The 25,253-nt window shown below is 46.4% G+C and overlaps 1 protein-coding gene across 4 annotated transcripts in view; it reads left to right on the top strand.

Moving 5' to 3' along the window:
* LOC108494809 overlaps positions 1–25,253 on the top strand; it is an 80,553-nt gene that overhangs the window by 27,194 nt on the left and 28,106 nt on the right. For 3 of the 4 annotated variants that reach the window (XM_017809699.1, XM_017809698.1, XM_017809697.1), the window contains one exon: positions 21,998–22,029. In XM_017809699.1, the coding sequence (XP_017665188.1) occupies positions 21,998–22,029 (32 nt within the window). Of the gene's footprint in view, positions 1–10,989; positions 11,051–21,997; positions 22,030–25,253 lie in introns of all 4 variants that reach the window. The other variant, XR_001873963.1, reaches the window with a different exon arrangement.

The following is a 25,253-nucleotide window of genomic DNA, read 5'->3' as shown; positions in this document are numbered from 1 at the left end:
CCCCCTTTGAAGGAATTGGCACCAACAGATTCCCTATATACAGAATATGGACTAAAGATATAGAATAAGGATATATGAGCACCTCCTTCCTAGGAATTGGGACCAGTGGATTCCCTATATACAGAATATGGACTAAAGATATAGAATAAGGATATATGAGCACCTCCTTCCTAGGAATTGGGACCAGTGGATTCCCTATATACAGAATATGGACTAAAGATAGAAAATAAGGATATATGAGCACCCCCTTCATAGGAATTAGGACCAAGTAGATTTCCTATATACAGAATATAGACTAAGGATATAGACTAAGGATATAGAGAATATAAACCAGACCCCTTTAAAACGTGGAGCTGTGGGTTTACATCTGACTTCCCTGAACACTCTGTGTCTCACAACAGGCTCTGCCTGCTGATAACTCCCCTCCGTCTCTCTCTCTCACTCTTTTCCTTTTTTCCCCCCTTTTAAAACACATTTTTCTACTCTCATCTTACATCTCCTCCCACTCCCCCTGCCTCCCCTGTCTCCTCCTCATGCCGGGTGTCCCTTGCCGGGGCCCGAACACCACTGGAATAGCGCTGCTATTCCAGCTCCCCCTGGAAAGCCACGGAGCCGCCCCATTCCAGCCCCAGCCTCCAGCCCCTGCTGCTGCAGCCGGGCTGAGGTTCCCTTGAGAACAGCCTTGCTCAGGAAATGTAGCTATTTCCGCTCTGGCTGCAGCCAGGAAATGAGGAGGAGGCAGCAGGGAAGAGATTTCTTTTTTTTTTTTCCTTTTTTTTTTTTTTTTTTTTTTTTTTTTTGAATTTGACAGGATTTTTTTCCCCCCTTACTTTGAAGCAAGGAATGCTCAGCCTGGCCGGTCCTGGTTTGGTGAAACCCAAGGGGGTGGTGTCTGATTTTGGGGTTGTGTTAGACACAGTCTGAGGTCAAGATTTGGGATCTGGAAGGTGGGAGTGAATGATCCAAAGATTTGAAGCCAAAGTGGCAAACCTGACCTCATAAAGGGTCTCTGCTTTCTGTTGCTGACGTGCTCATTTGCTTGTTTGATTTTAGCTTGCTTGGGGTCTTTTTTTGGTTGGTTTCTGTTTGCTTGTTTACTTTGACAGAAAATTAAATAATTTGACTTAAAATTAAATCATTCTGATTCTACTCAGAATCCAGAAAAATTCCCATGTAGAAATTCCCATCCTCTTCCCCTGCAAGGAAAAGGGTTTCAGCTCCCACCCTCTGATATTGGCCCACTTTTACCTTAATTTTAAATAGACTTTCTTCAAATTAATCTCATGGGTTTGTAAAGCAGCCAAGGGTGTTTTAGTTTTAATGGAAGATGTGTGGCTAATCCCCCAGATTGTTTTAAAAATCTCATTCTTATTAGTGGGAATATCCTGCAAGTTCCTACTACAAGTAGTGCTTAAAACACTGAAAGTATTTCCAATGAAAACAGAAAACAGTAATGGTAATAATTTAGTGGCATTTTAGAAATATGTTGTTTTTATAGTTAAATAGAAGATAATTTTTTCAAAGCATTTCAAATTTGGCTATTTTAAGAAACAGACCCATACTTTGAAATTCTCTGCTGGAAGGTTTTCCTTTACCTGTCCCTCTCCTCCTTCAGGAAAAAAATACATTTGAACAGAATTTGCCACTTCATTAAAATACTGTCTGTTTAAAAAATGTGATATGTATTCACTAGAGATGGATTTAAAGGTTTATCTATCAATATTGGATTTTTCTTTAATACATGAAAACATAATAGTAAAGCTGTAGTCAAAGCTATACAGGAGTAAATACTACTGATAACAGTGGAGTTATTCAGTCAAAGCCAAAAAGTAATTTTTAACGAGAGAGAAAACAATTGTTCAGAGATTTTTGAATGCACAGTTTTACAGGATTTAAAGTATATGTATATATAATATATATACAAATATGTGTAATGCAGATATGTTGTCTGTGTAGCCCCTGGTGCCAGAGCTGTGGTGTTTAGGGGGTAGAGATGTGTTTGAAACTCCAGCATTGGGATCCAAGTGGGAATTGGTGCCTTTTTGTGCTGGGGAGGTGCAGATACTTGGTGTTTTTCCTGCATCCCAGGGAGTCTGTTCCAAATCTGGGATGCTCTGGCATTGCCTGCCGTGTTGGTGCTTCCCATGGGTGATTTGGGCTGGAAGGGACCCCAAAGATCATCTTTGAGCAGCAGGTCCATGTTCAGGTTGGCAAAGCAAGCTGGGTGTCCTCAAAGAGCAGCAAAGCCTGCGGGCTGTAGGTCTGGAACAGACAAAAAAGAGGGAGTAAAGAGGGAGGGGAGTGACTTGGAGTCATCCAGAAGAAAAAAAAAAAACCAGGCAGAGAAAAATGTTGTGATCTGTGGTGCAAATCCCCGAGCACCCAGTGCCTCCCAAGCCTCGTCCCAGCTCTGTGTGTGCCTGTCCCCCTGGGCTCAGTTGTGGCTAAGGAAACACAAATATTGTTCCTCGCACGTGGAGAGTTGCTCATGGACTAATCAGCTGAAGAGCAGCAGCCACATCCATCTCAGCCCTATTAACTTCATCACACAATTCATCACTGAAGTGGGGGGACTGAAGGCTCAATTAGGCACTTGTGATTTTGGCTGGTGCCTGCACGGGAGCGTCCCGTTGTACGGTTTTGTTTGGTTTTTGGTTTTATACAGCAAAGCCCAAATAACATTTGCTCATGAGACAGAGCAGGGACACGCTGCCAGAAATAGAGGCTTCTGACAATTATACAGGATGTTGCTGTGGTGTTATCATATGATTCATCCACTATGAGCATGAACAATTGTTAACCTCAAGACACTCTCACTTTCACGCCCTCTGACACACATACCACTGAGGACAAATATCCTCGAGATGAGTAAAACATTAGCACCGGGGTTTTTAACTCCTAAAGGTCACTTTGTCTCGGGTCCATATGTTAAGTTTTAAGTTTGCTGTCCAGGCCTTGAGCGTGGGGAGTATCAGGAGGATTTTCTGCGAGCGAGATGACGTGCTTGCTTAGTAAATCCTGTCTTGGATGCTGATCACAGTAATGGCTGTGGACAGAGACCCAAGGCCCACGGTGGAAACCACTGAAATCCATTACAAAGAGAATAAATTTGGCCCAGATGTTCTGATACAACTGAGCTGAACGCAGGAGGGAGTTATACTGAGGAATGGATCCAGTAAAGCTGGAAGAAACATGGCCAGAGGTATTAAGGCATTAAGGCCCTTGCAAGAGCACAGTTCTTGTGAAAAACCTTCTGTGCAGGCTTTGCTTGGCAGGAATAAGTTGGTAGAGCAAGAGCAGCTTGGATCAGGTGGGCTTGGAGCCTTGTAGTGTCAAATTTGCACATCCTGAACGTCCCCTACCATGGAGAACAGCTGGATAATGGATGAGCTTCTGTGCAACCCCTTTTGTTATCCTGTGTTCCACCATCAGCGGTTGAGGGCCACCACTGGGTGTGCATTTTGCAATTCTATTTGTCGAATCGAATTTAATTTGCTTCTGGCCACCCCCCCCCTTTCCCTTTCAGGGCTGGACTCGGGCACTCGCTGTTGGTCACCCATCCAACCTGCGGCGGCTCTTTTTGCCTTGCGAGCTCGCAGCACTAGATGGCAGTGTAATGGCAAAAAACCTGCCCTGCCGGGGAGGAAAAGTCAAATTTCACCTCCGAAAAAACGGGCGGACGAAATTTAAAATTTGAATGCAAACCAACCAGACCTTCAGAATGCCTCTTCGGCCTCCCTAAATTCCCGTCACACTCTCTGCAAAGAACTAGGGCAAGGTCTTCGCTGACGACCCAGTGGCACAGGAGCGCCGCCAATTTATGCCACCCACAGATTTGGCCCACAGAGCATCCCAGTATCACAGCCATGCTTGTATATGGTATTAGGTCAGGATATTTGGGCGAGGTTTAAAATGCAGGAACAGCAAAAACAAACAAACATGATATTTTCCTCCAAAATTGAGCTCTCCTCCCTCTCTCAGTTTTCGCTGGCGCTTCCCTTGCAGGATCATGTCTTGAGTTGCTCTGCAGCCCCAGACTTTTGTGGTGCAATAAATTAAGCTACGGGTCATCTCACTCCAGATGTTTTGAAATGAAAAGGCTCTGCGGCGTCTGTGGGCCCAGCGGGGGGTTGAAGTGGTGCACAGGTTTGGGTTTCTGTAGGGAGAATTCCATCCTACGAGCCCATGTGGGATCGAAGCGCACACGGGGGACGTGTGTTCATGTGTGTTTTCTTAGCTCTGGATTAGTGCCCTCATTTATGACCAAGGCTTTAAAAAGGAGGAAAATGTCACAGTATAGAAAAAATAAACAGGGTAAAAATAAATGGCAGAAAGACAGTCTTCACCACTCTAAACATGGTCCTTTTTGGACGTCACCAAGACAGCTGTTGGCCGAGAGTGAGATCTGAAGGTCTTTGTTAGGAAACGTTATTGCTGAGATTTTCACTGTTTGGATTTCCTGTTTTCCTCACTTCTGAACCCTTTAACTTTTGTAATCTAAGCAGGGTCAGGTCTGGTCATCCGTGGGGAAACAGCCTGACTGTGAACAACAAGGCTTGTGCTGCGAGAGCAGCGCTGGGCAGGCGGGAGGGGAACTGGGCAGGCTGGGGAGGTGCTGGAGGCAGCCAGGACCCTCAGCAGGGTCTGCCCTGACCTCCTGGGCAATGCTGGTCAAAGGACTTCCCTGTCTGAACTGCATCTGTCTAGATAAAAAAATAATCTAGCCTTGATTTGGAGACATTGAGTGATGGAAACCCACCCACTGGCCTTCAGAAGCGCTTCCAGGGGCTGATAAAAATGAGTGTCTTGCTTTTGGTCAAAAGCTGCTCAGTTTTAATTTCCTTGTCATTGTATGTGGTTATACCTCTCTCTGTAGACAGAAAAGTCTCCCAGGAGAATTTTTACAGAAGTCTTTGATGCCTAGATATGCTATGCTCCAAAAGATGCTCCAAGAGCCATCATCTTTCAGATAAGATGGGAAAGTCAAGTTGAAACCATTTGATCTCTCTCAAAAAACATACCTTTTTAAAAGAATGTGTCAAAATCCATTCTGTGTTGACTGTCCAGAAACTCCCCTTTCAGTATCAGTGTCATAAATGCTTTTAGCAGGCCTGGTCTGGAATGGGGATCTCCCTGCATGGGCCTTTGTGTGAATATTGGGATTCTTTTCCCAATAATCTTCATCCTAGAAGGGATGAAATGAAAGCAGTGTAAAGGTGTATGAATGAAAATAGAGAGAGGTTGAAAAGTCCAACCCACTTTTTGGCAAGTCATGTAACTACACCAGCATAGCTGAAGGGATTATAATCCCATTGTGGAAGGTGCTGTTAATGTTGTTGTGTAATATTATTTGTCACTGTGTGGTATTTAAGAGTTACTCCAAAGTGACTGTACAAGGTGGCTGTGTACCAGGTGAGCCTGGGAGTAAATCAGTGCTGTCTGTCACGGTGTGCTGAGCTCATTTTTCACTCTGCACATGTTTTTGGTGTAAATTAAAATTAGTCCTGTCACTCCATCCCTGGAGTATGACCAGGAATTCTGCTCGGCACCATCTCTGCCAGCATCCCTCTTTTCCTTTCCACCATTCAGCTTCTTACTCCAAACACTGATTGTGCCCAGGGAATAGGTTGGATCTGCTCTGCAAGGCAACCTTCACCAGGCTAAAATGCTTCCTTCCCTTCCTAATTATTCATGGCTTTTCTCAGGGTTATCGTGGCACAGATCTTGTGTGTGTTGTTAATTCTTTGGTGATAGTGAAATCTTTCCAGCTGCAACTGTAATGAAGTCCAACTCTTTGGAAGGACAGCTGGGGAGACTTTTACAGGGTTGGATTTATCCCAGAACCTCCACCAAATGTCTTGGTTTTCACCTTCAGATTCATAGGAATAAGTGATGCCATGCAAGTGTGTTTAGGGCTTCCCTTCTCATTTATGGTGCTGCCTTGAAGGAAGGCAGAGAAACCACCTGGGTTGTATCAATTCACGTGTTTGTAAGAGGAGAATTGGGTTGCTGGATGGAGAGTATGGAGCTCCAGGCATGTTGTCAGGTCTCTGAAGGCGCCAGGGCGAATCAAACTACGATGTGGAGCAAGAGGACAGTGCCTGGGACAGCGGGAACTCCTCCAGAGCAGGTGGAACTGGGCAGCAGCTCCAGCTCAACCACTCGCTGACCTCCCAGCAGCGTTTGCTGCAGCAGGAAGTTGTGATTTACAAGGACAACGGGCCAGCAGGAAATTCCGACCTCCGCCCCCCGGAGAAAGGAGGAAGCGGGAGAAGGTCCGTGACTCAGAGCCCGGCTGAGTCACGGCAGAGGCGGTCCTGGGGTGATGCTCGGGTCCCACCAGCCCCGTCCTGACCCTCCCCTGCTCAGCATCCCCTCCCCTGCAGCGGGAATTAACTCGCCCCGCAGTTATTTGAGGAGGGGGGAAACGAGCAGCAAAAAGACCCGATTTGGTTAAAGCCACCCTTTAATACGCGAATAAACAACTTATGGCAGGTGCCTGGCAGCCCGCGATAATTAACGGAGTATTTATTGGGATCAGAAAAATACACTCGGTTGAACAAGTCTCATCTGTCTTTGGCTCACCGCAGACTCGGGGTCATTTGCTGTCTGGCTGCAGATAATAAATCAAAGGGCTGAAGAAACTGCGGGAGAGAGGGCATGAACTGCCCGAACATTTAGCTGATTGTCGCAAGCCCCGGCCCAGCCAGAGGGAAACTTTCCCAGCGCATTTTCACTTATCTGCGAGCCAGTTATTCCCTGTAGGCGGCCGAGCTGTCTGAGTAAATAGAGGTCACTTTACCTTGACTAAACAATGACTTTGCTATAGTCGGTGCCAGCTTTGTGGCAGCCACAGAATGTACTTTAAAGGCTCGCTGGGGGCAGGCTGGCAGGGCGAGCGAACCAGCCAGTCTGGTCTACTTTGGGCAGGATTTAGGATGCTTAGTTGGATGATGCCGTGCTCGGATCAGCTGATCCCGTGCTTTGAGTGGGGATATCGTATGCAAACGACAGACGTGTCTAAGGAGGAAGCAGCCAGGAGCTGGGGGAGTGGAGAAGGGATGACTTTCCTCTGATGTCAAAAATCCCATCATTCAGTGCTCGCAGTGAAAAAGGCGAGAGGAGAAGAATGTGGAGACAGAGAGAGGGAGAGGGGGAGAAGAAATGAAGGGAAAGGACACGCTCATTTTTTCTCCCGAATTCTGTAGGCTCACACTGCCCACCCCGATAGGATGGAGAAATAAGCCTGATCCTGAGTGCCAAGTTCTGCACAGCCTTCCAAGCCCCAGGGATTGTTCCCAACCCCATCCCGATCTGGACTTGGTTAGTACTGTCTTGATGTGAATAATCAGGTAGATAAAGATTGTCAAGAAAACTTGCAGCAGTTTCCACGGGGCTCTCTTCGGCTTATCTTTTATTTCTGGCAGTTTTAATTTGCTGATCACTGTCTGTGTTTGTGTGAGGCTTTAGATAACTCAGCTCTCCCAGGATTTCTGCAGTGTTGGGATACAGGACCAGAGCTGGATGTAAGTGAATTAGCTGCCTGGAGCTCTGTCCAGGTTCCTAATTCTTCCTTTCCGAGGGGCCGATTTTTTCAAAAGGTGCCAGGTTTTGTCCTTCATGCATTTTGCTGTGTGCCGTTGCCTGTAATTAGTTTCTCAACTGAAAAAGCTTTCTCAACTGGAAAAAAAAGGGGAAAAAAAAAAGAAAAAAAAAAGCCAAAAAACAACCCCCCACGTTTTTGGCAATGGGTTGTTTTTCTAAGCAATTAATTAAGCGCTGATTTTAAAAGAATTTGAATGAATCCTTCCACTCTGTGTCAAGCATGGGTTTGGTATTAATCACTTCGCTACTTGCTGACTGAATAAGGGCTGAAAAAGATGCAGAGAGTAAAAATTTCCCCAGGAAATGAATCAGACGAGGAACCTATGCCTCATCTCGCCTCCTACAAATGAAGAAAAAGAGGATTTTGTCAATGGTGGGTCAGTTTACAAACGTGTCCTTTGCAGGGTGACTCATAGTAGTGATACATTTCGCAGCAATGCAACCACAGATGCAGTTTAAATCCAGGACTGAATGCCAGCTAAAGATAAATAGAAATGAATCCTCGTGCCCATAATAGTAATGAGAATGAAAATGCAACCTGTCAGATCTGCTGGTGTGGCAGCCAGCTCTCGCTGGCTTTTTCAACCAGTGTCAAAATTCTTGCTGGCTTTGACGGGAGCAGAATAATCCCTGGGGGACGTGATTTTGTGATTCCCATTCGCTGATAAGAGAGGAAGAGAGGTGGATTTTTGGAAGGTGGTGCTGTGGGCACCTCCAGGACAGCATCCAGCCAAATGGCATCCCCCATTTGTGATAAAGGGTTCAGGAGCAGGTGGGAAGCAGTGCTGGCTCTGGAATTGGCTGCAGTGTGTTACCGGTTTTGAGATTTCCAAAATGCTGCGCAAATATTTATATTTTTCCCCCCCCAAAGCACCAGCCTTTGTTAGTGTTAGAGCTGCTAACAGATGTGTAAAAAGTGTTGTTGTGAAACTGCCGTCAAGATTTGTTGTTGTTGTTGTTGTTGTTGTTTGGGTTGTGGGCAAGATAATGAGATTTAGCAGAAAATCTGAGTTGAAATACAAAAAAAATTAATGGTTTTCGCTGCTGCCACTTTTCCCAGTGTTTCCTGAGACTGACCCTTGTCAAGTGTGTTAGTCCCTGTGGTTTTGTTTCTCCTCAGTGGGTTTTCTGCAGCCATCTCTAACTTGCCAGGCTGTAAAAGTCCAGAGGTCAGACATGGATCAAATATTTGGTGGGTCCACCAAAGCCAGTGGTGTGATCACAACTTATTGCTGGCCAAGATCCATCCACTGGTGTCCTGAAGTGGGATAAGATGAATAGCTGGGACCCTGCAGGTCTTTTTTTTTTCAAGGTAATGATCATTTTAAAGGAAAGATCTTTCTATTAAACAAGTTCATAGGCACGGATTGAATTTATGTTTATTTATTAGTGTGGTTTTTCAGTCTTTGGGCTCCAAGACCATCACAGTTTGCAAATATCAGCATGTTTTTGAAGTGATAACCCAAAAGGTTGGAAAAGGGGTGGAGGATGGCAGACCTGGAGTCAAATTTAAATTTATCAAGTCCCTGGCCAGGGCGTTACCATAAAATCAGTCCTCTTCCCTTTAGGGTTAAATGTTTCCTCTTGGAAGAAGAGCCAGAGGCTCTTGATTATCCATCAAAACAGGCCAGGGCTTTGATTTGTGAGGTTTTGTTCGCCACACTTTTAAATGGATGAAGATGAATTTGGGTTCCAAAAAAAAAAAATCTGAATTTGATGGCTGAGACAGAGCCCCGCTTTCCACCCTTATCCCGAGGCTCCATTCCCTACTCCTTCCCCTTCCCTGCTCGGAAAAGGAAACCTCCTCGTGCTTTGAAGGCAGGGAGAGCACATTTGGGGATCAGCCGTGGAACAATTAACCCGACGGTCTGGGCGCTTCGAGGAGAGAAAGCTGAGCTGCAGTAGCTCTGCTTTGACAGGTCTTTGGAGGATTTCAAGGAAGTTACACCCACTTCATTCATGATAATCGGCTGTTTAACGCCGAGCAGCCTCGGTGTTATGAATGAAGAGGGAGCGTGTTTTGGCTTGCAAGAACGACTCGCAGATCTAAAGGCTTCGCTCGGCAGATAACCAGAAAAAAAAATAACAGGAAAAAAAAAAAGAGAGAAAAAAAAAAAAAGAGGAAAAAAAATCTGACTTGGTTCTCGAAGTGAAAAGAACGAGTGCAAGATTCAGGGGGGAGAAAGAAAAAAAAAAACCCACGAAACCACCCGACGTCTAAAAACGCGTCTTCTTTTTCTTCGGAGAGCCAGGGGGGTTTTACATCCCTGTGCTGGTGATTTGTGAGTCGTCGTGGCTGGGCTTGTTGGGGGTAAAAAATGCAGCCTCTGAGTGGACTCGAATGCAGCTGAGACCAGGTGTTGGTGGCTTTTGTGCTCTCGGTGCTGAATTTTTGGGTTTTGTATCGTTTTGGTGGCAGAAAGGCCTGTGGAAGGGTCAGGTTTCCCTTTGGGTGGGTTGTAGGGGCTCTCTGAGAAGCTGTTGGGCTCTGTGCTGTGCCTGAAGAGACTCATTGATTAGAAATACATTGATTTTTGGGTGTTGAACCTGGCTTTGTGGAACACATTGATTTCTGGAGCTGCCCTGTGTCAGGTGCCTTCACCCCTTCTGCCAGCACTGGGTTTAGAGACTCCAGAGAGTCTTGGGTGATAAGAGAGACTCCTGCGAGGCTAATTCTAGTTAGAATTTATTGAATTCTAACTAGAGCAAAGATAGTTCAAAGGAGTCTTTCTCCCTTCCCTGATTCCCAATTAATTTGGCAGTAAAATGGCTTTTTGGAGGAGCAGGGAGCGCACCCATCCTCTGCCTCCTTCACCAGGCAGGGATCTGCCTGTGCCTGGGCAGGAAGGAATGCAGTTCCTTTGATCAAATAAACACCCACAGGTGGTTGCAAAACGTTTGTCATGAAACTGAAGCAAATGTTTATTAATTGGAGTTTAGGAAGAAACGTGTGTAATCATTTCCCTTGCTGCCTCTCATCTGGATTTGGGGTAGAAGTGCCAGCTGTAATGGTTTTAATTTTAACTGTGTTTTACGAAGCATTAATTGGTGCATACATTGAGCATTATGCACGTGTTTGTGGAACTGGCCTCTCCCTGAAAAAGCGAGTTTTACTCAAAGGAAGCCAAAAAAACCAACTGGAGAGAAGGCAATTCCATCTGAGGATCTTTCATCTCTGTTCAGCAGCTCTGGTGGAAGGCGGGAAAACAATTTTTCTCATCCTTTTCACGTGAAAATAATTCCCAGAACGGTGTTCACCTAAAGCCAGGATCTCACCAGTGGGCTTTTACACTTGGTGTGCAAAAGGGCATTTGGGGCAAAAAGGGCTGAAGGCAAAGGTGGGGTGGAGGAATTAACACCCTTCTTTCTTCTTTTGCTCCGTAGAACCGTGTCTGGGGAAGTCAAGAACTGAGCAGATCCTTTTTCAGTCCCACTCATTTTCAGGGTGAGTGAATCCTCTTGTCTCCAGTGCTGCTGTCGTGTCCTGGGCAGCTCTGGGAGTGTGGCTTCAGGTTCAGAGGGAAATCTCTCTTTTTTTAATCTTTGCACTGATAACACAGCTCTTAATTTAGCAGCAGTGAGGCAGAACATTTGGATTTTGTCATCCATTTCCAAAACTATTGTTGGCTTCTTATTCCTTTGTTTCCACACGCCACCCACCCCCCTACTCGTTTCAGATTTACATTTTGTTGTAGGTGCCAAAAGATAAGTTAATGCCAACTTGATGATTAATTAACTAATACTTTCCTCTGCTGGAAGATGGAAAGCCTTTATCTGAGTAACCTATTAATTATTATTTTATTTATTGCTGCATGGGTACATCTGAATGGATTCAAGTTCCGCCCTCCTGAGAAATTTGGGCAGGAATTTATAGCAACAGGATGAGAGGAAGCCAAAGGAACCTTCAACTTGTTAATCAGAAATTATGTCTTAATGTTGGGATCAGGGGACTTGTTTATCCATGTTTTGTAAGCCCCAAGCAATAGCAGAGTCTTGTTGTCAAACCCACGGGTATTATGCAGTTCTGAGGTTTCCAAAAATGCTCAGAAACGCAAAATTCGATAAAAATCTTGATTTTTAAGGGGCTGTGAGGATGGCTCAGCTATTCCTAAGGTGTCTCAGCCTGGTTGTCTGAGCTTAGAAATAAATAGTGGAAAAAGCACAGCTGGGAGACTTCAACCCCCCTGACCTACGTCAGGAAGGTGCCTTGTGGAGAAGTTTCCAGAAGCCTCTGCACTGCACACAGTGGGACATGTCCTTTCTTTTGGGAACTGGGAAGTGGCTGCAGGCACCTCATCTCAAGTTAGTGCCTTTCCAGCAGGATATTTGGAATTCAAGGTGGAATTCAGACAGCCTCCCACCCAGGGCATCGTTATTCAAAGTGCCATAAATGCATTAACAGGAGAGCAGAGATGGGAACAGGTTTAATTTAATAATGAAAAAAAGAGAGAGAAAAAAGGAGGAAACTTGGGTTGGACAATGATGATAAATTTATTGGTGGTGAGCTTGGTTACCTCATTCTCTTGAAATTATGATTAGACAGCAGGAATGAGGTAAGTGCATATTTTATGGCACTTCTGAGGATCTTGCCTATGGGCAGAAATTAATGCTGTGGAAGTGAGAGGTGTTGCACATCCCAGGTAAAATTCCCACCATGAAGATGTGGTAGGAGAGTCTTTAAGACTCCCAGGAGCTCTGTGCACAAAGGTGAAGGGCTTCACCTCTGGGGGTTTGAAACACCTCTGTGTGCACGGATATCCCTCATTTTCTCTCCTCCTCTGTGTTCTAAAAGATATAACACGTGTCTAATCGATGTCCCCAAGTGCCATTGCAAGATGAAATATTGACTGCACATATGCAGCACAGGGAATAACACATATGGGTGGAGATAACATGATAGTATGGCTTGTGAACCAGTGAATAACGTGTGTGCTCATGGAATAACCATCCCAGCTTTGTTCTGCTCCTGCTGAAATCTGGACCCAAATGCCTTTTGCTTTGACTAAGCCCTGGGCATGAATATGTTGACACCTGTTAATCTGCTGAATTCATTGGTGCCTAAATTAGAAGTGAACCAAGTTTTCAGAAGTCTTAGAGCTACCCTTGACTTCAGTGGGATTAATCTGTTCCTGGGTGGTGTGAATAATGGGCTATTTTTAGGGGGGGAGGGAGTAAGGGAGATCAGTGGGAGAATCAGAAAGTTAATGGAGAGAAATCTCCATTCCCCCCCCTCCAAAAGGAAATCTTTTACCCTCACAAAATGTTTTTCCTTGTGCTAAACATATTTGCCTTGAGCTTTCACAAAGCAAAACAAGGCAGGGATAGGGCAAGGGGGAATGGCTTCAAACTGAAGGAGAGTAGTTTTAGATTAGATATTAGGGTTAGATTTTAGATTATAGAATCACAGAATATTCTGAGTTGGGAGGGACCCACAAGGATCATCGAGTCCAGCTCTTAAGTGAATGAATACAGGGATAAACCCACAACCTTGCTGTTATCAGCACTCTAAGCAGGTGAGATTTTAGGAATTATATCAGGTGAAGAAATTGTTCCCTGTGAGGGTGGGGAGGCCCTGGCACAGGCTGCCCAGAGAAGCTGTGGCTGCCCCATCCCTGGAAGTGTCCAAGGCCAGGTTGGAGCAACCTGGGCTAGTGGAAGGTGTCCCTGCCCATGGCAGGGGGTGTAATAAGATGATCCTTAAGATCCCTTCCAACCCAACCCATTCCCTGTGATTCTGTGAAAATGCAGAGCTTTAAAGGCTGGGTTTAGCCAGGGGAAGGAGGAGTGGGAGGCAGCAGCAGCTTCTTTTCATCGTGTGTCTCAGAGGTTCCTGTGGTCACCTCAGATGTGGGACACCCCGGCTCGGTTACCTCCCTACCTCCAGGAAATTTGAACCCCATCCAGCCTGCAGGAATGTGTGCTGAATTCCAGCCTGCATTAGTGCTGTTCTGCTTTGCATGAATAGCTGAGTATTGACAGGGGCAAGGTCTTGGGGTGGGTATTCACCTCCATGCCTCCTCCAGGGGTTGTAGGAATGATTTGACTGGTGAATTGTTTTATTTCAGTGACTGTTTGTAATGAGATTGCAGCTTTGAGGACTGGCTGTGCATTTTAATTGCTGGCTCTTTAATGCAGAATATATTGTCCTTGAAGCAGGGATCAGAGCCCAGGTTTCCCCTTTGCCACAGGCAGCACATCAGGGAGCTGTGCTCTGCACTGAATCCATCTTTTCCACTGAAAATGTGGGAATTCCACTCCAATATGAATTCCATCTTTCTTTCCCCACAACTTTAGCAGGAAGTTTAGCCAGGTGGTTGAAGCACTGACCTGCAAGGTTTGGAGAGCTCAGATGGGTGACACATTTTTCTTTATTTCCTTGGTCTCTTCCCCACTGCTCTGCTGCAGAAATGGAGGGTGGTGGGACTTACTGTAATTTAAATACAAATTACCTGTAATTTGTTGTGGTCACTGCGTTTTCTGCAGAGGGATGAGCAGGATGTGTGTTCCAGCACACTGGGTAGCCAAGACTTGAGTCTGATATCTTGAGAATTGCTCTCTTGGGCACCTCAGATCCCCAGATTTCTGTGTAAGGAACCCGAGCCATTTTGTGGAATGAGCCTGAAGCCATTGGGGCACATTTATCACCGTGTGAATTTTACCTGCAAGAGTTGTAGCCCCTGTGAAGTTTTCCTGGAGAGGCAGAAATGGTGAGGGCAGTGCACTGACAGCAGCCATTCCCTCCCTTTCAAATCTAAAGGGAATTCCCAGTAGATGCAAAACAGTTTTAGGGGTATCTGTGGAGCAGTTTCCAGATATAGAGCAGTTGCTGAATGTTTAAAAGTTATGCCAGTGGACCAATGTCCAGCTCTAAATTTGGAGGGTATTAAGCTACACCCCTGGGCTGTGTGTCCTGATGGCTTGGCATAGGGGTGCTTCTCTTGGATTATGGAGCAGCTGGGAAAAGCAGGGAGATTAGAGCTGGTGGAGGTAACAAAAAACAAATGTCATTTGAGGCTGAAACTGGAGGGAAGTCCCAGTGATGCTTTGGATGAGCCTGTTTCTGGCCCAGTGCTCTCTGCTTGTGGATGTTCAGGTAACTGCAGAAAGGAGTGAAAATAAAGTGAAGGCTCCACTACACAACAGGGAGGAGAGAGGAACGAGGCATCCAGGAAGTTTGGAAGATGATATCCCATAGATAGATGGGGTTTATTCAATGTATTCTCCCCCAGAGAGGCTTTTATTTTTTGGAAGGGTCTTTGGCCAGGAGGAAGAGATGGAGATGGTAGCTTTGGGTGCTGCTGAGGTCTGTCCTGGCTCCGTGTGCTTTCCTGGGGATTCACCTCCCTGTCTCTCGGTCTGTGCTCTTTCCAAGGCCCCTATCCTTTCTCCCTAAGCCTATGCTCTTTCCTAGAGATCCATGCTCTTTCTCCAGGCTGTTCTTTTGCTGAGGAGCAGCTGAGCATCATTATTAGTCGATTTACAACATCACAGGGCAGACTTCTACTCAGCAGCAGCTATTGAGGCACACGGTTATTAGCACACTTGGAGCATCTGAGAGAGGCTTGTGGCTGCAAGAGCTGGACAAGACTCACAATTATTAGCATCTTAATAGCATCAGAGAGGAGGTTTCAAGCTGCAGTGGCTTTGGAAGCTCATGATTACGAGCTGTTTGCAGCAGGAGTGAGGCAAAGCTCCTGATGTTTATTATGTTGCCCATCGGTCTGTGTCCTGACACTGCTCAGTCATGCGTGCTGGGAACAGCTTATCCACGGTGCTCAGGGAACAGGGTGCCAGAATCCTCTTGTGGCCCATCAGCAAGGCTGTCTGAGGACCTCACAAGGCTATAAAAGGAATGAAACTGTGTCAGTATCCGTGTCTCCTTTTTCTTTCCAAGAAGCAGGGATGTTCACCGGGATTAAATCGTTGGGGCTCTGGAGGAGGTTTTTGTCGCACAAGATGGGCTGTCAGGAGAGATTCCCAGGGAAGTTCTTCCCCTGAGGTGTTCACATACCTGTGTTCTGGGTCACAAGGGCAGTACCACCCAACAGACCAAGACCTTGATGTTCTCAGCAAGTAGAATGTGATTTGGGGTTTTTTTATCCCGTTCCTTCCCTGTTCTTGAGGCTGCGAGTGCCACACGTGTGTTTTATATTCCAGATTTCTGGTGGAATAGTCTGTCCTGGCTGTGGCTATGAACTGTCCACGTGCAGTGGGTGATGCATTAAACTTTGTGCCTTGCTTGTCTTATAGAATCACAGGATGGCTTGGGTTGGAAGGGACATAAAAGATCATCTTGTTCCACCCCCTGCCATGGGCAGGGACATCTTCCACTAGCCCAGGTTGCTCCAAGCCCTGTCCAACCTGGCCTTGAACACTTCCAGGGATGGAGAGTTTGTTAGTGAGTTTTCCAGTACCTTTACAGGAAGAAAGTTATGAAGAGGATAAGCACCTTTAACACACAAGGGGTCAGGTGTGAGTGTGGGACAACAAATGCCTTCACTGATAAAAGTCTCTGGTTCATCTGTCTTTTAAATGTAACACAGATGTCCCGGGTTCCAGCCTATGCCTGAACCACGAGACCAAAGGGAGGAGAGACTATATGTTTATTTGAGCCCCTCGTTGTGTTGCTGGCAGTGTATCCCTAGTTTCCATTCCTATTTTTTGTTCCCTCAGCAATCCGTTCGCCGTTGCCCTTTTCTCCCTGGCTCAGCCAGCAATCACCACACTCCAGAACACAATGGATTCCTGTCTGCGGTGGATCCCCTGCTCCATGCAGACGTTTGCTGGCCTCCTTTCTCTGGGAAGAAGAAGGGAAAGTATTCCTTGTTCCTGGTGAAAAACTGCACTGGCAGCCTGGGTTATTTTGTCGGACGTGTGGCTTTAAGTGACGCCTTTGCCATCTGTTCTGTCTGCTAATTATGAATGCAAAACAAACGTAGCCCACAATTGCTTCATTTAGAATAAGGGATATGGCAGTGACCAAAATAGTTTTATTTTGGTGTCAGATGCTCTTTTTATTTCTCCTGTCTCTTCCTAATCGAAAGCAGGTCTGAAGCTCTTCTCCCTCTTCCAGTTTGCAGCAGGGGATGTTGCTGTGACAAACAAGAGCGTCTTCTGCGTGTTCATCCTTTCAGGGGACAGCCCCACATGAGCAAGGAAAGGGAAAGGACTGTGTTTGTTGAATTGTGAGGGCTGGTTTCACCTTTCATTTTTTCAGTTCAGTTGTGCTGATCTTAGATGTGCAAGTGCCTCAAAGAGAGACACCAGGATATCTCCAGGAACTGTGACAGCAGCGTGTGAGCCACTTTCCCAGCCTGTTCCATCCCTGTTTCCTCTTACCAGAGACAAGTTTAGCAACCAGACTGGAACAGCACAGTGGGAAGGAATGGTGCATTCTGCTGGGGCTGTGTCCAGAGCTGGAAGGGTGAATTTTTTTGGCTTTTGGTTGTAAGTGAGCCATCACTGAAGGTGGGTAATCCATCCCCTTCCGTGACTGGGCCATAAGAAGCCCCTCTATTTGCTCATTAGGTGCTTGTTTGCTGTTTAATGCCCCCAAAATTACTTCAGGCAGGGCTGTGGCAAATCTTAGAGATATCACTGGCAGCACAGCCATGGGTTGAGGTGACCCAGATTTGGGAAGTGGAGATCAAACACTCTGTTCTGAGGGGATGTGCAGCCAGAAAAGCTGAAGTGGTGGAACAGTTTCACTCTGAGTGGTCTGAAAGAGGCAGGTGTTTCCCCATCAGTGATCTGTGGGATGTGCTGAGCTGTGACCCCCTTGGTGTCACTTGGCCTTTCTCCACTCTCAGGCTGAAGAGGAGGTGGACAAGTGGCCCTGAGGGTCGTGTCCTGCCCCAGTAAGACTGGCTGCTTTCAGATCTACATCTGCTGCACTTCAACCCTCCTTGCTTTCGTGGTGGGCATGTAGACACATGTCTCTTACTCCTCCTTCCTTCCCTCCCCAGCCATCACTCTTCCTATGATAATCAACATATTTCACTTTATTTTCTGTCTGGGTCTGTGTTGAAGGGAAATGGGGTGACAGTGGTTTTATACCTACTAAAAGCAGTGTTTTGGGCAGTAGAAGACCTCCCTCTTTCCTCCCCACAAACCTTCTCCAAGAAGACTCGTTGGTTTGTGCTTCAGCATTCTCTTTCCGAATTATTTTGGAATTCTGCTCGCTGCTTTACAGTTTTCCTGAAGTTCTGATTGTTCCATTTTTTTTCCCTTTTGAGGTTGTAGAGGGAAGGAGTGGCGAGGGGCACACTCTCAGTAAGATACTGAGTCTGGAAAAGATTCTCCCTCCCCGTTTTCAGAGCCCAGCAAACTGTCAGAGCACAGCTGAGGCAGAAATATGTGCAGTGTTGTGTCATGTCCGGGGTGTGAAATGCCCAAATCAGAGATTAAAACCAGCGTGGGCTGTCACCCAACAGGCAGGTCCCAAACTTGGGCTTCTCTTTGAACACTGGGCAGCCAGATCAGGATCCTGCCTTGGGGCTGGAGGCCACCTCTGCTTCAAAACCTATTAGAAATGCTTCAGGGTGTTACAATACGAGGGTTAAAGGTTTAGTTGGTGTCCCAGGCCTGAAGGATGATGTTGTGGTTTAAGCATTTGGACTGGAACCAAGAGATGTGAGATAAATTCCAGGCTCGGTTGTGCACTTCCTCTGCGAGCTCCTGAAAATCGCTGCCTCTCCCTGTGCTCCATCCCCTGCCTGGAAAACCTCGTGCTCTGCTCTCCCCATTTCAGCAGTGAACTTGCAGTGCTGAAAGCTCCTCGTTGGTGGTGCAAGCAATTTTCTGAGAGTCTTAACTCTGGGGTTAAAATAATGCTTTGGCCCCGTGTGCCCACGAGAGAGAAACCCTTTGAAGTTTGAAAGGAAGGGCACAAAAGCTCAGACAAGTTTGAAGGGCATGATGATTAATGCTATTTACTCAGCCTGGTGACAGTGAGGAACAGCCTGGAGCAGAGGGACTGAGGGGTAGCAACACCAGGAAACAAAGGTAGGGTACATTTTTCTCTGGGTTTGGTTGGATGCCCAAGGAATAAATGTCCATCAGCAGTGCTAAAAGGAGGGTGAAGAACCTTGTTTTAGTAAGTTCTGATCGTTGGAATCCACTTATTTGAAGAAGTTCTTTGCAAAGGACAGTCACAATCTGATGGAGAAGACTGGGATGAAGGTTTGTCTCCCTGGTACCTGACATGGGCACTTGCCAGCTTCGTGTTAGGAGGGAAGGGGAGAGGGAAGGACAGTTACTGGGGACTTTCATTAGGTGTGCCAATATCCATTTTCTCATGAATTCATTTGCACCTACTTGTGGCTTTGCATGTCTAGAATAGTTTACAGAATCAGTTGTCCTGTTTTGGATCATTGTGTTCCCTGATTGAAGGTTGGACTCACAGGAACATGACAGCAAAACACCTTTCCCACGTGATTTGTACCCGATGAGATGCCAGTCAAGCATTTTTGTCTTTGCCTTGGCTCTCAGAGGGCTGCTTAGCTCAGAGCTCCCTGCACCAGTGGCCAAGGGAACGAGCCTTCCATGGAATAATGCAGCAGGAATGTGTAGGTGTGTGCACATGTTCTCCCCAGAGGGCACACAGCAGGCAGGGGCAGCTCTGGGTAGGGATGGGCAGCCTGGGGGAGAGAAATGTGCACCCTTGGTGTTCCCCAGGAGATGCTGAGTCCTGATGAACGTGGTTGTCCAGGGGCTGGCACACCTCCCCACCCACTGAGGTCGTTCCCATTCCCACTGATCCTTCTTCTGGCTAAAATTTGCCTTTGCTCAGCTTGGTCTCTTTGTTGCAGCTTTGGTTTCAAGGTGGAAGAGGGCAGACTTCTTTTCTCTGTAGGATTTCATGTGGATGCCCACGTAGAGGACAAAATTTCTTGCTGGAAAGCCTTGACAGGTGTGAAAAATGTAACCCAGCCCATTCCTGACGTGTGACTCTGTTCCCCACTTGATGCACTCGACCTGCTCTTGGACAGTGTAGCAGCTTTTACTCCAAGTACAACATCAAGCCCAGCACAGTCTTGGGTCAGGTTTGGGCTGTTGCTTGGCAGGAACTGAAATTCTGCATATCTTGTGTCTGGTTTCATTGCTCCCCTCGAGGTGCAGTTCCAAACACCACTCCTGCCTGGGTCTGGCTCTCACACTGGACCCAGAGCTTGAGGCTTTTGGTCTCTTTTGGACTTTTGGTGAGACTTTGTCCATGTTGTGGTAGCACCCCACTGCTGGTGCCTGCAACATGATGATGTCCCTGGCCTGTCAGGTAGCAGGGAGGTGTGTTTTGCCTGCTCTGGGAGGAGATTGGAGTAGTTTTCGTTTACTTTCCTGTCACTTGGGGCCAGCAGTGGTGAGGCAATAAAAAAACCCCACAGCCATTAGTAGGTGCAAGGTAGGTCTGTCAGAGAAACTGCAGAATGGAAGTGGCCTCCTGAATTAAATGACCTGAGCTGCATTTACATCACATTAGATGAACCCTTAAGTGGTCCAAAACTGCTGTTGTCTCAGACCTGCTGTAAGTGTGACTCTGTAGCTCATTAAATAAGACATAGTGTCTTCTGCCTTGCAGTCCAACCATGGCACAGTTTGATATATTCCCATTTTTTACTCCTTGGAAGAAACAGAATTTGCTGTGAATACAGTTTCCAGTGAAAGCAAATGATGTTTGCACAGGTTTTTCTAGATGGTTGTGCCTTGGCTAGAAGTTAGAAACAAGTGGGGTATTCTCCTTTTCTGCTGGTGATTCAGCCTATTCTGAATGGATGCTCCCAAACAGTTCCTTTCTCTAGATGACTTTAAAAGCAGGAAGGGGTTGCTTGTACCAGGTTGGAGGAATTATCCCAAAATATTTGCTCGAGGGGAAGCAGCTCTCAGACCCCCTGCAAGGATTTTATCTCCTCGACTTCAGATTACCCAGTTCAAATGCTCAGATAATGACACGTGTCACGATGATAAAAAAGTGTGACTGCAAAGAGTAACGTTTAAAAATAATGATACACCTCTAACTAGGTCTTATAAAAGGAAATCTTAAATAGCTAGAGAGAAACAGATGCTTTGGGGGACTTGTGGATAAAAATAGTGGCTTCCAATTTGCAACCAAAACAAAAAATGTGGCCCCACTTAGTCAACCTCAGCACTCGAAATTCCTCTGAGAATGTTAGGGCCCAAAACTGGGAATGCATGAAAAAGTACCTGGTGCTGCATCTGCAGGGGGTTTTAGTGTATTTTTGCCTCTTCAGCTTTTCATCGTGGAATCACTCAGTGGTTTGGGTTGGAAGGGAATTTAAAGCTCATCCAGTCCCACCTCTGCCATGGGCAGGGACACCTTCCACTAGCCCAGGTTGCTCCAACCTGGCCTTGGACACTTCCAGGGATGGGGCAGCCCCAGCTTCTCTGGGCAACCTGTGCCAGGGCCTCCCCATCCTCACAGGGAAGGATTTCTTCCTGATATCCAATCTAAACTTATTCTCTTTCATTTTAAAGTGATTTTTCTTGCTACTTCTCAGCTTTCTCTCCATATTGCTGCCTTGAAATGCCCTGCCTTACTGATGGCTTAGTGGTCTGAGACCTGTGGATTCTGTTTTCCTTGGAAAGACTCTCAGGCTGTGTCCAGGCTGTGCAGACACGAGCGTGTCCCCGTGGTCAGGATGGATTTTGAGAGCAGGGGTGCAGATCTTTGCTGGTATTGAGCTGTTCCTTTCGGTGGGGTTGCTCAGGGCTCAGTCCTCTCCTTGCTGGTGAAGGGCTGGAGCAGCCTCAGCAGAGCTGGGGGGATCTGCTGTGCAGGAGGAGAGTTTTCAAAGGAGAACTACAGATGGCTCGCTGGAGGCAAAGGCAAAGAACATCTTCCCAGCTCACCTGGACGGGCTGAAGGTCTGAATGTCTGCAGGCAGCTCACCCAGGGGGCAGGAGTGTGTGAGCAGCCCTGAGCCAGCTCAGTGGTTGCTTAGGTCTGTACCATTTTCACTGATTTTAAGATAAAATGACTGTTTTTTCACTGGCATGAGGAGCTGTGGCATGATCCCATCTCCTGGCCCTGCTGTAGAAGTGAAAACCTCCTTCAGGAGCTGCAACAGCACCTTAAACCTCATTTCAGCTGTTTGTAAGTGTGTGGACCTGAACCTTTGGGGTGCTCAGACTCCTCCTTTTTGGGCTTGGAGCATCACTCTGTACAAGGGAACTGAGCAAGCAAGGGAAAAGGGAATGTTTATTTTGTGTGCTTTTGTTTAACTTAAAAACCCCCTAGAACGTGAGAAAAAATGGTTTGGGTTTTGTTTTTTTTGTTTTTTTTGATGATGATTTCTACTTTTTCCTTACTTGTTAGGGCAACCCCCAAACCTTAAAGGAATGGTTTTAACTTATTGATTTGGTATTTTTGTTTTAGGTGGCCCTTCCCAAACAAAGACAAGCAGTCAGGTGAGTCAAATTTTCCACTTTTCAGTAGATCTGTGGAAGAGAAATGAGAAATCATGAGGGGAGGCAACACTAGACTCCTCTGAATTTCAGGGAGTGAGGTTCAGGGGGGCTTAGTGTCCACTTAGTAGCCACTTGAGCATTAACACCCCAAGGGGCATTTTTAAAATACACATTTCATTCTCTAACTCGTGCAGTGGCACAAATTCACTTGCTTTGGAGCTGGAATTTAGCAGTTGGAGCTTTCTGGTTTTCTCCTATGTCCGTAATGTGTCATTTGGAGCTGAAAGGAAGGGACCCTGCCAGAACTGGCTGTGATAAAAGTCTGATGAGTGAGACTGTCATTAGATTAAGTGGAGGAAAGCAGGAGAGTTGTTCCTGCTGCCCAGTCTCTCCTTTCTCCACACGATGCTGAGAGTCCAACTCTTAACTTTTTTTTTTTTTGGTCAGAATTCTTACATTGTCCCCTCTTTATGCCTTGTCAAGAGCATTAGTCACAGTTCCCCATTTGCATCTTGGGTTTCAGCTGAGACAAAGCCCGTGGGACGTGTGGCTGCTCAGCACCCTCACCCCTTCCTGAGCACAGGGCTCCAGCCCCTCACAGGAATATGAGTGCTGGGGCAGGGAATGAGGGTTTGGTGCATTCCCAGCACATGGGAATGCTCCTCCTGGATGGGGTGGCACCGTGGCCTGGCAGTGACAGGGGCAAGGAATCGCTTCTCCTGCCCTTTTGCTGGAGATGATGCTCTTTGGGGCACTTTGGGTTCCCCTTCTGGAATATGCTGAGCAAAACCCCTCAGTCACAAGATCCTGGAATGGTTTGGGTTTGAAAGGACCTTGAAGACCATCTCCATCTGACCCCTTGCCATGGGTAGGGCCACCTTCCACCAGCCCAGGTTGCTGAGTGGGAGCTGAAAGCAGGGGAATGCTCTGGGAGCAGCTCCAAGGCACAGCCCATGAAATTGGCTTTTCCTGTAGATTACTGGATTCCTCATGTGAGGATGGAAATCCCCCTCTCGTGAAATGCAGGGCACAAAAGGAGCAAAAAAGCAGGTGTTGAGTGATCACACTGAGCTGTCCATCAGCAGGAGAGGATTTGGGGTTGTGAGAGATGGGAAGAGGGCTTGAAGAAAGAGGTGGATTTCCTGCACCCAAATCAGGAGACAGGAAAAAAAAAAACCAAACCCACTAAATTTAATTGTGTCTTGGACAAGGTCAACAGGCACCGTGCACGAATAGTTCAGGCTTTGATTTAATCTCCCTGTAAGCAGAAGGTGAAAATATTATATCCAAATACAGGTGAAAATATTATATCTAAATGTCTGGGTTGGGAACATGCACACCAGGGGCTGAAGAGGGGAGGGGGGGGAAGAAAAAAGGTCGTTTAATATGTATATATGACCCCACTGTGCTGAGAGAATGAGCCCCGAGCGTGTGGTGGCAGCGAGTGGGTCCCACATTGTTGGATCTGGCAGGGATTCAGACATCTGCCAGGGGCTGGGGATTTTGTCAGGAGAAGTGGGAGAGGGAGACGCAGCAAGAGCTCGGGGAGCCTTTGCAGCTCTGCTATCTCAGCCCGGATCACACTTCCTCTTTAAAATTCCCTTACTAAGCTCGGCTCCTATATTTTATATTCAGCAGCAAGGTTCCCGCCCTCCCCCCCCCCTCCTCCCCAGCCCTCCCCACCCACCACCATCCTCTCTGCCTTTAACTTGTTAAGTTTGAAAGATGATCCATACACACAGTTTGCTTTGCCAGTCAGCCCGTTTAAGGCCAAGATTAATGCAGTGCATTGGTGCAATCGTGCCGCAGTGGTGCGTGATCGGAATACGAGATGGAATATGGGGGGAAAGGCCAGAAATGTGCCTCTATTCCGAGTTTACACAAGTCTCCTTAGCAACTTGTCTGGTTATTTTATTTTTTTCCCTCATTTTTTCGCTGAGGGGGGGGTTGTGTGTGTGTGTGCAGGAGCGTTGTCCCAAATAGCCAGCGAATAAAACATTCCCCGAGTTTTTAAACAGCTTCACTTGATGGTCCCGTTGTTGTTTTTCCCTTCCCCTTTTCCTTTTGTTAAATTAGTGGCTTAAATTTTTTTTTTTTTCCTTCTTTCCCCCCCAGAGAGAGGAGGGTACAGGGGGAGACTCAGGCTGGGGGTGGGGGCACTGTAATAGTTTTCATTGTGACTTCCAGAGAGTTGGTTTCTTTCCAGTTGTTCACATCTCAGCATGTGGAATTATTGTGCTTTCTCCCGACTTGCCACAGAATTGGCAGTGGCCTGACATTGTTAGTCATTTGAATTGTATTTGGAGCTGGGCTGATTTTTTTTTTATTTATTTATTTATTTAATTTTTATTTATTTTTAAATAACAATCATCGCAATCCGCCTCTTTACTTATTTCGAAAGGGCTCCTTTTATTTTGCAAATATGCACCATGTATCTTCTAGTCCGTAAAATGGAGGAGAGGGGGAAAAAAACCCCAAACCACCAGGGTGAGAGGACTGTGGCAAGACTGTCCCCGAATCCCATATTCCCCTCCCCGTGCCATTTTTTTTAGTTGCCTCCTGAAGAACCCCCTCCCTCCCCGTAGGAGGGAGTGGCCTTTTAGGGATCAAGGTACGTTGGATTCTGGTTTTTTTTCCCCCAGTTTGTGTGATTCTTTATTAATAGCATGGGGCAAGAGAGAGGCTGTAGGGTGGGGAGAGCAGGGGAGGAGGGTGGAGAGAAGCAAAGAGTTCTCCTCGAGTCCTGTACCTTGAAATAACTCAAGGGGAAAAGAGTTGCTGCCTCACTCGAGTCGCTTCAAAACCTTGCTGGGTGCTTTGACTTTTTCTTTTACTTCTATTTTTCTCCCTTTTTTTTTTTTTTTTTTACCCTTTTCCAAGCTTTCCAGGGGGAGGGGGTAGAAAAAGAAAAATAAAAAAAAAAGAAACTGAGCCAAAAAAATTTTGAAGGCTCGATCTTGGCTTCTGTACAAACAGATGTTGCCTGTCATTCCGTTGTTAAGCAGGCAGCAGATTGGAGCAAGCAGCAGCAGTTTAGGGGGAACTGCAGCAGAACTGGAAAGAGGGAGGTATACAGATATATAAATACATTTTTCTTCTTTTCTGTTTTTTTTTTTTTGTTTTATTCTACACACAAATATTTTTTCCCCCTGGAATTATCTCTAATTACGACACGTCTGTTTTCATTCGTTTGTTTTTTTTTTTTTAAGTGGGCAAAACCAAAC

This window comes from Lepidothrix coronata, unplaced genomic scaffold (genome assembly GCF_001604755.1).
Source record: "Lepidothrix coronata isolate B3197 unplaced genomic scaffold, Lepidothrix_coronata-1.0 Scaffold27, whole genome shotgun sequence".
Lineage (NCBI taxonomy): Eukaryota > Metazoa > Chordata > Aves > Passeriformes > Pipridae > Lepidothrix > Lepidothrix coronata.
Note: the sequence above shows the minus strand (reverse complement) of the source record. Positions and strands in the feature narration are given on the sequence as shown.